General features: G+C 41.5%; 1 protein-coding gene across 1 annotated transcript; it reads left to right on the plus strand.

Moving 5' to 3' along the window:
* Window positions 1-5,924: 5,924 nt before the first annotated feature.
* Window positions 5,925-12,546, plus strand: LOC310791201 (uncharacterized protein; the record flags this gene model as incomplete). The annotated part of the gene is made up of 5 exons (XM_083652883.1): window positions 5,925-5,972; window positions 7,331-7,780; window positions 8,967-9,099; window positions 10,342-10,382; window positions 11,404-12,546. 5 exons carry the CDS (start codon window positions 5,925-5,927, stop codon window positions 12,505-12,507), a joined length of 1,776 nt encoding a protein of 591 aa, XP_083509009.1. The 3' UTR covers window positions 12,508-12,546.
* Window positions 12,547-14,018: the final 1,472 nt, after the last annotated feature.

Here is a 14,018-nt window from a genome sequence, read left to right on the forward strand (position 1 = left end):
ACTCCCTTTTTGCAAGATGACTGCCATCAAATCTCTTCACTGTTCACAAAATGGAACTGGTGTTTTCATTTGGTACACACAGCCTTATTTTCAAATGACACACACATACCATTCATTGAGTACACACAACTAAGCATTTGCTGCACACTACCAAGCATTTACAGCACACTGAAGTGCAAAATTGAAAACACAATCATAGAAATGGAACACACCATATGAAGAACAATGACTCTGGAGAGAATGAGCCATTTCTCCTTTTGTAAAATGTCTGTGTAAGCCTACTTTTTTCATAGTCAAACATAAAACAGCACACACATATGCAGAAAAAAAAGTTATTTTGGTACACACAGGTTGTCTCTCTCTTCAAAGTTCTCCATTGTTCACCAAACAAAACAGAGGCTCAAGGCACTTTTATGCTGCAGTCCTGATTGCAAATTGCTCAACAGACCTGAATGTTTAGAGATTTGAATATTTGTGTGTTGTAGGTTGATGCTTTGAGATTTGACTTGAGAAGTGTGTGCAACAACTGAACATTGTGTGTAGTGTTTTGACAACAAGGTGATGTGTAATTGACATCAGAGTGTAAAGAAGGAAAGTCAGAGTCTAATGCAGATAAGGGAATGTGAAGTAGTGCCAAATTGGGTCGAGGGATTGGTACATGAAGTGAAGGCTGTGTAAATTGTGCAGAATTTTCGCTTTTGTGTGTTAACAATTGTGAAAAACTGTATTTCATTTAGGCTACTCATCGAAACCACACATTTTGAGCAACATACCAATTTCCTAAGGGTTTGAGACACCAAAGTTGTAATTACATACGAGTGATTTAATTGAATCCTGCTGTACCTACAGAGCGGCTTGGTGGGAGGACAGACATCTGGTCTAGGAGCAGAGGAACATTGTCGTAATGAATTCTTCAGAAGAGGTGAGAAAAAGATCACTGTTGTTTCACTTATGTTGCCACACACACACAAAATCTGTGTCCTAATTCTGTCTTTGCATCTTTCTTTATGGAAGCAGAGAGTCACCAAAAGACCCAAACGTCACCGCTGTCAGCAGTGTGACAAAGGATTCACAACACTTCAGAGCTTAAAGCATCATCAGAGAGGTCACTTGGGGGAGACAGGTCCACCTTACTCCTGTCAGCTGTGTGGGAAATCTTTCAGTCATTCATCTAACCTAAAGACACATCAACGCATTCACACGGGAGAGAAGCCCTACGACTGTGACCAATGTGGGAGCAGTTTCAGTCAGTTAGGTAGCCTAAAAAAACACAAACGCATTCACACTGGAGAGAAGCCCTACGACTGTGACCAATGTGGGAGCAGTTTCATTCAGTTAGGTGACCTAAAAAAACACAAACGCATTCACACTGGAGATAAGCCCTACTACTGTGACCAATGTGGGAGCAGTTTCAGTCAGTTAGGTAACCTAAAAATACATCAACGCATTCACACTGGAGATAAGCCCTACCACTGTGACCAATGTGGGAGCAGTTTCAGTCAGTTAGGTAGCCTAAAAAAACACAAACGCATTCACACTGGAGATAAGCCCTACCACTGTGACCAATGTGGGAGCAGTTTCAGTCAGTTAGGTAACCTAAAAATACATCAACGCATTCACACTGGAGATAAGCCCTACCACTGTGACCAATGTGGGAGCAGTTTCAGTGAGTTAGGTACCCTAACAACACACAAACGCATTCACACTGGAGAGAAGCCCTACCACTGTGACCAATGTGGGAGCAGTTTCAGTCAGTTAGGTAACCTAAAAATACATCAACGCATTCACACTGGAGATAAGCCCTACCACTGTGACCAATGTGGGAGCAGTTTCAGTCAGTTAAGTGCCCTAACAACACACAAACACATCCATACTGGAACGGGCTACTGGTGTGACCGCTGTAAGAAAATGTTCACTACGTCATCCAATCTAAAGAAACACCGCTGCATCTAACCTGCTGAAGAGCGCCACTGTCAGCAGGGGCAACACACTTCTCTCTGTCCAACCAAACATGTAAAGAATCAAAGTTCACTGAAAGCAGAGTCTGACTATGCATAATAATCATGTTTGTTTCTCAGCCATAAATCTTCACATTGCATTGCTAGAATGTAAACAATGTAAAAAAAAAAAAGTCATTACAAAGTAAATAATATAGTTTGAATGGAGAGCTTGTGAAACTGTGATGTTAAGTGTCTGATTTGTGATTACTACAGCAGAATAACATGGAGCTAATATCACCATTAACTTTTCTGAACCACCATACAGAGCGTCATATTTTGTATTGACTCGATACAAAATATGATGCTATATGATATTGAATTCAGGTATATTGTCCTTAACGTCTTCTGTTTCTAAATATATCTGAGCTGTTTGGTTTGAACAAGTACAACTCTTTTTATACGCATTTTACGAAATGTCTATGGGAAAATAAATGGCGGATGAAATTCTCTGGTACAGTGCTGAAGCAGGAAGTGACGTTCACTTTGGCTCTCTATATGTCGGTCAACACACTAAGACGGTTTCTCCCTTCAGCTGATGTGCAAATCATGGGGCCAAATATGTCAAAACTGCTGCCATTTCCTGTGTGGCGAAGCGAAACTTAAACTTAAATAAAATAAAGAAGCACTGCAGTTGATCATATTTTTTGATCATCTTCATACGCTCGATACATTATAGTCACCACGCTTAAAACGATGTACAGAAAGATCATGATTTATGATACTTTGAGAAATAAATTAGTGTTGATTCTTTTTGTTCCCTGTCACTGTGTTTTCCTGGATGTGGAAAGACTTGGTGTGTTATTTGTGTGTCGCTGCCCGGGCGTCATGTCATGGTGTGTGTGTAGTACGCACATAATGTGAGGCCTGATGATGGTGTGTGTTCTGGAGCCAGACTCGCATCACGTTGTCTCGGGCCGAGCGCTGTGCGGTGGTGAGTGAATGACCTTAAAGTGTGTGCTATTTATCTCTAGGGGACTTTTAACAATAAAACATGACGTGTAGAAATATTAGGGGGCTTATATCGGGCTCTTAAGGAAAAGAGGCTGCGGTGAATTCTTAAAAAAATAAAAATAAACGCAAATTATGATTTTGATGAACAGGCGACACACGTGACAATCGCATTCTGTCGTCTGCGATATCTAATGCAGTAGTGTTGTAGCGGGCGAGGGCTTTTATCAAAATTCATCTGGACTTTTGGGGGTTTTGTAAGAAAAAAAGTGACCTTTATCAAAATGTATTATTTTGTATCTGTACTTCTGTTTGCTTGAGTCACATCATTACCTGCCTTTTTTTTTTTAGTAAATAGTTTCAATAAACAAACTGAATGGATGGTAACTTTGTTTGAGAGTGTTGTTGTTTTGGTTCCGGTTTGTCAAATCATCCCATCAAGCTGACTTCATTTCCTCTTGTCCCCCCACCCCCAGGAATTTATTGAACATTATTTAATCATGTTATAATGTTAAATACTGTAGATAGATAGTGAGTCAGCTATACATGAGTGGGGCTTAGTTTATGCATTATATATCTTTGGCACAAACTGATTTCACCAAGTAACAGTTGTTCCTGGACAAACATTTCTTCCCTAGTTCGGGCCGCGGAAAACCCCGCCCCGAACTCATTTGATTGGTCGCCACAATTGCTTCTTCGTGAAAACGTGCAGCAAGTAAAAAAGATGTGGCAAGAGCCAGATAGTAGGGCACCTCAGAGGGGTCCACGCGCACCCCTTTATTTATTTTTTCTAGTCTGCATTTTTGGCATTCATAGGACCTCTAAAATAAAGATTTTGATGATCCCACCTATGACACCCGCGGGATTGCCGGCAGGAACGCCAGTGAGACTGTCTTTCAGAGACTGTGGCATGCTCAAATTTTGAGCTAGGGCAAAGATAAGGATACAATTTGAAAGTAGACAATCTAACCTTTCAATGTCATGCTAGCTTGTCGGGAAGGGGGCTAAATAACCAATGATTTAAAGTTAGACAACATTTTGGCGAGGGAAAAATGGCCATCAACATTTTCCAAATGGTCCCTTGACCTTTCACCTCAATATATCTGAATGGAAATGGGTTATATGGGTACCCACAAGCCTCCCCTGTACAGACATGCCACATTTATCCTAATCTCATGCACTTTGGGACCACACCATGTGCATGCAGTAGGCCTGGAAAAGTGTAATTTCCGCCTATTGCAAAAATAGTGTATTTGACCATTTCTGCATACTGGGGTTCCTAAAGAGTCTTGGAATTTCATAAATGTGGGTATGACTGACCAGCTGAGACTCTTATAGATTCAATAAGCCCAATTGGTGGCTATTCATGTCTGATCTATTGTCCCCAGAGTAGCCATGTCATTGTAGTGAGACACTTCTTTGAAACGAGACCTCACTGTATGAAAAGCAATGACCTATGGCTACCTCTAGGACAGGGGTTTTCAAAGTCTGAGACTGTGGGCCTTCCCCCAGACAAAACTTGGAAAAAGGAGCCCCCCTCACTCAACTCCTGGATGCCTATGGTATCAAGATTTTGTTATTTGATCTGATTTTGATTTTGATCTGATTTTGTTATTTGATGTTATTTGATGTTATTTGATCCCCACGGTTACCCAGGCTAAAAGAGGCTAAGTTCTTAGGAGTCACTCTTCAAAGAAACATGTCATGGACCACTCACATCAATAACCTGGAAAAACAAGGAAACCAAAGACTCAACCACCTCATAGCACTCAGCGGACACAAACACGGAGCATCACCAGAAATCATGCTCAAAGTGTACCAATCATACATCAGATCAATCTTGGAATACACAGCAGCAGCCTGGACCACAGCCTCACAGCAGCAGTTCAATAGACTCCAAAGCATCCAAAACAAGGCAATAAAATTGTATAGAGTCAGACTCCCAATGTAACCTGACTCTGCCAGATGGATGTAGGCTACTGTAGGTTGGTTCACGTTTGTGATTGTGAATTTGTGGAACAATGCCGCCCCCTTCTGGCGGACTCAGTTTACTCCCAATGTACATCAGCACTGAATACATCCACAGCATGTCCGGACTCCAAACCATCAAACAAAGAAACATCATCCTCACACAGAAAATACATCAGCAATCAACAATCCAGCACTGACAGAGTTAATCCAAGAAACACCCCTCTCATAATCATGCAAAACAAACCACCATCAACATCTCCACACTGACAGTATGACTTTATGATTTTACTCATTTATGACAAAATAATCTTATCACCTTTCCTTTCATTCTAGCTGCTATTTACCAGTTCCCCCCCATAGGGACCCACCCACATAGACACACAAGCACATACAGTATTATTCACCTATCTTGGTTTTTTTCCAGGTCTATTTTAATCTGTTTTATTCTCATTATTCTTATTTGATTATCTTTTATTACTTATATACAGTAGGCTATATAAAAATAAAAAATAAAACGCTGTCATGATACCAGTCTGCTCCTCTATGGCTCCTCCCCTCCATCTCCGCCTCCCATGGCTCCTCCCTCCGGCTCCACATCCAAGCCAGTACTAATAAGATAGAAAACAGCACAGGCCGTGAGCTATCCACCAAGATCAAGAACGAACTAACGAACGGACGTTCTGCCTCTTTAGACCGGCGGGTTCAGAAATTCCAGGACAATAAAACCAGGAGGAGTCGAGGACTAGACCTCTGATCACGGTTTCTTTGTGCTGCAATCCAGGCTACAACTACTGCGCACAACAAGGAAGGACAACTTATTTGGAAACGCAAAGACTCCAAGTAAGGCTGAATCATCTGAACAGAATTAGGCTATATGAGCCTTATTGTTAGATTTGTTGTGCATATAGGCTACTGATCATAATGGAATGAATATCCTGTAGAAGCATTGAGGACGATTGTGATGATCTCATGGATTATCTCCTTTGTTCATTGAGGGCGAAAAAAATGGCGGAGGCAATGACGTTGGAGTGTGCGAGTGAGAATGAGAGTGAAGTAGAAAGTGATGAAGATACAAGGCTTCTTGAAAATAAACGTAATCGTGTATCAAGTGGTAACTCAAGTGATGGCTATCAGGCACTGAGATATATGCTTTGGTGATTAAAGTGAAGTAAATCAGGATCCTGCCTCTGTCCTCCATCCTCCGGCACTACAGTTTATTTGTTTTATCTCTCTCACTTCCCCTCCCCCGGTCTCTCGCTCTCTCTCTCTCACACGTGCGCACACACACTTTTAGTTTTTCAGATTGTTAACACGTTTCTCAAAACAATAATGGCTTTCTCAAAACTGCACACACAAAACTGAAAACCTCACACACACACAATGCTAAACCTGACACTCCCTTTTTGCAAGATGACTCTTTGCCGTCAAATCTCTTGCTGTTCACAAAATGGAACTGGTGTTTTCATTTGGTACACACAGCCTTATTTTCAAATTACACACACATACCATTCATTGAGTACACACAACTAAGCATTTACAGCACACTGAAGTGCAAAATTGAAAACACAATCATAGAAATGGAACACACCATATGAATGACAATGACTCTGGAGAGAATGAGCCATTTCTCCTTTTGTAAAATGTCTCAGTGTAAGCCTACTTTTTTCATAGTCAAACGTAAAACAGCACACACATATGCAGAAAAAAAAAGTTATTTTGGTACACACAGGTTGTCTCTCTTTCAAAGTTCTCCATTGTTCACCAAACAAAACAGAGGCTCAAGGCACTTTTATGCTGCAGTCCTGATTTCAAATTGCTCAACAGACCTGAATGTTTAGAGATTTGAATATTTGTGTGTTGTAGGTTGATGCTTTGAGATTTGACTTACTTGAGAAGTGTGTGCAGCAACTGAACATTGTGTGTAGTGTTTTGACAACAAGGTGATGTGTAATTGACATCAGAGTGTAAAGAAGGAAAGTCAGAGTCTAATGCAGATAAGGGAAGGTGAAGTAGTGCCAAATTGGGACGAGGGATTAGTACATGAAGTGAAGGCTGTGCAAATTGTGTCGAATTTTCGCTTTTGTGTGTTAACAATTGTGAAAAACTGTATTTCATTTAGGCTACTCATCGAAACCACACATTTTGAGCAACATACCAATTTCCTAAGGGTTTGAGACACCAAAGTTGTAATTACATACGAGTGATTTAATTTGATCCTGCTGTACCTACAGAGCTGCTTGGTGGGAGGACAGACATCTGGTCTAGGAGCAGAGGAACATTGTCGTAATGAATTCTTCAGAAGAGGTGAGAAAAAGATCACTGTTGTTTCACTTATGTTGCCACACACACACACACACACACACAAAATCTGTGTCCTAATTCTGTCTTTGCATCTTTCTTTATGGAAGCAGAGAGTCACCAAAAGACCCAAACGTCACCGCTGTCAGCAGTGTGACAAAGGATTCACAACACTTCAGAGCTTAAAGCGTCATCAGAGAGGTCACTTGGGGGAGACAGGTCCACCTTACTCCTGCCAGCTGTGTGGGAAATCTTTCAGTCATTCATCTAACCTAAAGACACATCAACGCATTCACACTGGAGAGAAGCCCTACCACTGTGACCAATGTGGGAGCAGTTTCATTCAGTTAGGTGACCTAAAAAGACACAAACGCATTCACACTGGAGATAAGCCCTACGACTGTGACCAATGTGGGAGCAGTTTTAGTGAGTTAGGTAACCTAAAAAAACACAAACGCATTCACACGGGAGAGAAGCCCTATGACTGTGACCAATGTGGGAGCAGTTTCAGTCAGTTAGGTAGCCTAAAAAAACACAAACGCATTCACACTGGAGAGAAGCCCTACCACTGTGACCAATGTGGGAGCAGTTTCATTCAGTTAGGTGACCTAAAAAGACACAAACGCATTCACACTGGAGATAAGCCCTACCACTGTGACCAATGTGGGAGCAGTTTCATTCAGTTAGGTGACCTAAAAAAACACAAACGCATTCACACTGGAGAGAAGCCCTACCACTGTGACCAATGTGGGAGCAGTTTCAGTCAGTTAGGTAACCTAAAAATACATCAACGCATTCACACTGGAGATAAGCCCTACCACTGGAGCAGTTTCAGTGAGTTAGGTACCCTAACAACACACAAACGCATTCACACTGGAGAGAAGCCCTACCACTGTGACCAATGTGGGAGCAGTTTCAGTCAGTTAGGTAACCTAAAAATACATCAACGCATTCACACTGGAGATAAGCCCTACCACTGTGACCAATGTGGGAGCAGTTTCAGTCAGTCAAGTGCCCTAACAACACACAAACACATCCACACTGGAGTGAAACCCTACCACTGTGACCAATGTGGGAGCAGCTTCAGTCAGTTAAGTAGCCTAACAGCACACAAACACATCCATACTGGAACGGGCTACTGGTGTGACCGCTGTAAGAAAATGTTCACTACGTCATCCAATCTAAAGAAACACCGCTGCATCTAACCTGCTGAAGAGCGCCAGAATTTTCGCTTTTGTGTGTTAACAATTGTGAAAAACTGTATTTCATTAAGGCTACTCATTGAAACCACACATTTTGAGCAACATACCATTCAATTTTGAACAATTTCCTAAGGGTTTGAGACACCAAAGTTGTAATTACATATGAGTGATTTAATTTAATTGAATCCTGCTGTACCTACAGAGCTGCTTGGTGGGAGGACAGACATCTGGTCTAGGAGCAGAGGAACATTGTCGTAATGAATTCTTCAGAAGAGGTGAGAAAAAGATCACTGTTGTTTCACTTATGTTGCCACACACACACACATACACACACAAAATCTGTGTCCTAATTCTGTCTTTGCATCTTTCTTTATGGAAACAGAGAGTCACCAAAAGACCCAAACGTCACCGCTGTCAGCAGTGTGACAAAGGATTCACAACACTTCAGAGCTTAAAGCATCATCAGAGAGGTCACTTGGGGGAGACAGGTCCACCTTACTCCTGCCAGCTGTGTGGGAAATCTTTCAGTCGTTCATCTAACCTAAAGACACATCAACGCATTCACACTGGAGAGAAGCCCTACCACTGTGACCAATGCGGGAGGAGTTTCAGTCGGTTAGGTAGCCTAAAAACACACAAACGCATTCACACTGGAGAGAAGCCCTACCACTGTGACCAATGTGGGAGCAGTTTCAGTGAGTTAGGTACCCTAAAAAAACACAAACGCATTCACACTGGAGAGAAGCCGTACCACTGTGACCAATGTGGGAGCAGTTTCAGTCAGTTAGGTCACCTAACGACACACAAACGCATTCACACTGGAGAGAAGCCCTACCACTGTGACCAATGTGGGAGCAGTTTCAGTCATTCAAGTGACCTAACAACACACAAACACATCCACACTGGAACGGGCTACTGGTGTGACCGCTGTAAGAAAATGTTCACTCAGTCATCTGGTCTGAAGAAACACCGCTGCATCTAACCTGCTGAAGAGCGCCTCCACTGTCTGCAGGGGGAACACGCTTCTCTCTGTCCAACCAAACATGTAAAGAATCAAAGTTCACTGAAAGCAGAGTCTGACTATGCATAATAATCATGTTTGTTTCTCAGCCATAAATCTTCACATTGCATTGCTAGAATGTAAACAATGTAAAAAAAAATGTCATTACAAAGTAAATAATATAGTTTGAATGGAGAGCTTGTGAAACTGTGATGTTGTATCTGATTTGTGATTACTACAGCAGAATAACATGGAGCTAATATCACCATCTTTTTTTCTGAACCACTATACAGAGTGTCATATTTTGTATTGACTCGATACAAAATATGACGCTATATGATATTGAATTCAGGTATATTGTCCTTACCGTCTTCTGTTTCTAAATATATCTGAGCCGTTTGGTTTGAACAAGTACAACTCTTTTTATACGCATTTTACGAAATGTCTATGGGAAAATAAATGGCGGATGAAATTCTCTGGTACAGTGCTGAAGCAGGAAGTGACGTTCACTTTGGCTCTCTATATATCGGTCAACACTAAGACGGTTTCTCCCTTCAGCTGATATGCAAATCATTAAACGAAATCATGGGGCCAAATATGTCAAAACTGCTGCCATTTCCTCTGTGGCAAAGCAAAACTTAAATAAAAAGAAGCACTGCAGTTGATCGTATTTTTTGATCATCTTCATACGCTCGATACATTATAGTCACCACGCTTAAAACGATGTACAGAAAGATCATGATTTATGATACTTTGAGAAATAATATAGTGTTGATTCTTTTTGTTCCCTGTCACTGTGTTTTCCTGGATGTGGAAAGACTTGGTGTGTTATTTGTGTGTCGCTGCCCGGGCGTCATGTCATGGTGTGTGTGTAGTACGCACATAATGTGAGGCCTGATGATGGTGTGTGTTCTGGAGCCAGACTCGCATCACGTTGTCGCGGGCCGAGCGCTGTGCGCGGTGGTGAGTGAATGACCTTAAAGTGTGTGCTATTTATCTCTAGGGGACTTTTAACAATAAAACATGACCTGTAGAAATATTAGGGGGCTTATATCGGGCTCTTAAGGAAAAGAGGCTGCGGTGAATTCTTAAAAAAATAAAAATAAACGCAAATTATGATTTTGATGAACAGGCGACACACGTGACAATCGCATTCTGTCGTCTGCGATATCTAAATGCAGTAGTGTTGTAGCGGGCGAGGGCTTTTATCAAAATTCATCTGGACTTTTGGGGGGTTTGTAAGAAAAAAAGTGACCTTTATCAAAATGTATTATTTTGTATCTGTACTTCTGTTTGCTTGAGTCACATCATTACCTGCCTTTTTTTTTAGTAAATAGTTTCAATAAACAAACTGAATGGATGGTAACTTTGTTTAAGAGTGTTGTTGTTTTGGTTCCTGTTTGTCAAATCATCCCATCAAGCTGACTTCATTTCCTCTTGTCCCCCCACCCCCAGGAATTTATTGAACATTATTTAATCATGTTATAATGTTAAATACTGTAGATAGATAGTGAGTCAGCTATACATGAGTGGGGTTTAGTTTATGCATTATATATCTTTGGCACAAACTGATTTCACCAAGTAACAGTTGTTCCTGGACAAACATTTCTTCCCTAGTTCGGGCCGGGGAAAACCCCGCCCCAAACTCATTTGATTGGTCGCCACAATTGCTTCTTCCTGAAAACGTGCGGCAAGTAAAAAAGATGTGGCAAGAGCCAGATAGTAGGGCACCTCAGAAGAGCCTGGAGACACCAAAGTTGTAATTACATACGAGTGATTTAATTTGATCCTGCTGTACCTACAGAGCTGCTTGGTGGGAGGACAGACATCTGGTCTAGGAGCAGAGGAACATTGTCGTAATGAATTCTTCAGAAGAGGTGAGAAAAAGATCACTGTTGTTTCACTTATGTTGCCACACACACACACACACACACACAAAATCTGTGTCCTAATTCTGTCTTTGCATCTTTCTTTATGGAAGCAGAGAGTCACCAAAAGACCCAAACGTCACCGCTGTCAGCAGTGTGACAAAGGATTCACAACACTTCAGAGCTTAAAGCGTCATCAGAGAGGTCACTTGGGGGAGACAGGTCCACCTTACTCCTGCCAGCTGTGTGGGAAATCTTTCAGTCATTCATCTAACCTAAAGACACATCAACGCATTCACACTGGAGAGAAGCCCTACCACTGTGACCAATGTGGGAGCAGTTTCATTCAGTTAGGTGACCTAAAAAGACACAAACGCATTCACACTGGAGATAAGCCCTACGACTGTGACCAATGTGGGAGCAGTTTTAGTGAGTTAGGTAACCTAAAAAAACACAAACGCATTCACACGGGAGAGAAGCCCTATGACTGTGACCAATGTGGGAGCAGTTTCAGTCAGTTAGGTAGCCTAAAAAAACACAAACGCATTCACACTGGAGAGAAGCCCTACCACTGTGACCAATGTGGGAGCAGTTTCATTCAGTTAGGTGACCTAAAAAGACACAAACGCATTCACACTGGAGATAAGCCCTACCACTGTGACCAATGTGGGAGCAGTTTCATTCAGTTAGGTGACCTAAAAAAACACAAACGCATTCACACTGGAGAGAAGCCCTACCACTGTGACCAATGTGGGAGCAGTTTCAGTCAGTTAGGTAACCTAAAAATACATCAACGCATTCACACTGGAGATAAGCCCTACCACTGTGACCAATGTGGGAGCAGTTTCAGTGAGTTAGGTACCCTAACAACACACAAACGCATTCACACTGGAGAGAAGCCCTACCACTGTGACCAATGTGGGAGCAGTTTCAGTCAGTTAGGTAACCTAAAAATACATCAACGCATTCACACTGGAGATAAGCCCTACCACTGTGACCAATGTGGGAGCAGTTTCAGTCAGTCAAGTGCCCTAACAACACACAAACACATCCACACTGGAGTGAAACCCTACCACTGTGACCAATGTGGGAGCAGCTTCAGTCAGTTAAGTAGCCTAACAGCACACAAACACATCCATACTGGAACGGGCTACTGGTGTGACCGCTGTAAGAAAATGTTCACTACGTCATCCAATCTAAAGAAACACCGCTGCATCTAACCTGCTGAAGAGCGCCACTGTCAGCAGGGGCAACACACTTCTCTCTGTCCAACCAAACATGTAAAGAATCAAAGTTCACTGAAAGCAGAGTCTGACTATGCATAATAATCATGTTTGTTTCTCAGCCATAAATCTTCACATTGCATTGCTAGAATGTAAACAATGTAAAAAAAAAAGTCATTACAAAGTAAATAATATAGTTTGAATGTAGAGCTTGTGAAACTGTGATGTTAAGTGTCTGATTTGTGATTACTACAGCAGAATAACATGGAGCTAATATCACCATTAACTTTTCTGAACCACCATACAGAGTGTCATATTTTGTATTGACTCGATACAAAATATGACGCTATATGATATTAAATTCAGGTATATTGTCCTTAACGTCTTCTGTTTCTAAATATATCTGAGCCGTTTGGTTTGAACAAGTACAACTCTTTTTATACGCATTTTACGAAATGTCTATGGGAAAATAAATGGCGGATGAAAATCTCTGGTACAGTGCTGAAGCAGGAAGTGACGTTCACTTTGGCTCTCTATATGACGGTCAACACTAAGACGGTTTCTCCCTTCAGCTGATGTGCAAATCATTATACAAAATCATGGGGCCAAATATGTCAAAACTGCTGCCATTTCCTCTGTGGCAAAGCGAAACTTAAGCTTAAATAAAATAAAGAAGCACTGCAGTTGATAGTATTTTTTGATCATCTTCATACGCTCCATACATTATAGTCACCACGCTTAAAACGATGTACAGAAAGATCATGATTTATGATACTTTGAGAAATAATTTAGTGTTGATTCTTTTTGTTCCCTGTCACTGTGTTTTCCTGGATGTGGAAAGACTTGGTGTGTTATTTGTGTGTCGCTGCCCGGGCGTCATGTCATGATGTGTGTGTAGTACACACATAATGTGAGGCCTGATGATGGTGTGTGTTCTGGAGCCAGACTCGCATCACGTTGTCGCCGGCCGAGCGCTGTGCGGTGGTGAGTGAATGACCTTAAAGTGTGTGCTATTTATAGGGGACTTTTAACAATAAAAGATGACCTGTAGAAATATTAGTGGGCTTATATCGGGCTGGAAAAGAGGCTGCGGTGAATTCTTAAAAAAATAAAAATAAACGCAAATTATGATTTTGATGAACAGGCGACACGTGACAATCGCATTCTGTCGTCTGCGATATCTAATGCAGTAGTGTTGTAGCGGGCGAGGGCTTTTATCAAAATTCATCTGGACTTTGGGGGCTTTGTAAGAAAAAAAGTGACCTTTATCAAAATGTATTATTTTGTATCTGTACTTCTGTTTGCTTGAGTCACATCATTACCTGCCTTTTTTTTTTAGTAAATAGTTTCAATAAACAAACTGAATGGATGGTAACTTTGTTTGAGAGTGTTGTTGTTTTGGTTCCTGTTTGTCAAATCATCCCATCAAGCTGACAGTCAGCATAAGTGTCATTTCCACACTGACACCGCTGTATAGCAATGAAGTCTGCCAAACTACTTCATTTCCC

Source organism: Poromitra crassiceps (genome assembly GCF_964638095.1).
Source record: "Poromitra crassiceps genome assembly, chromosome: 16".
In the NCBI taxonomy this organism is placed as follows: domain Eukaryota; kingdom Metazoa; phylum Chordata; class Actinopteri; order Beryciformes; family Melamphaidae; genus Poromitra; species Poromitra crassiceps.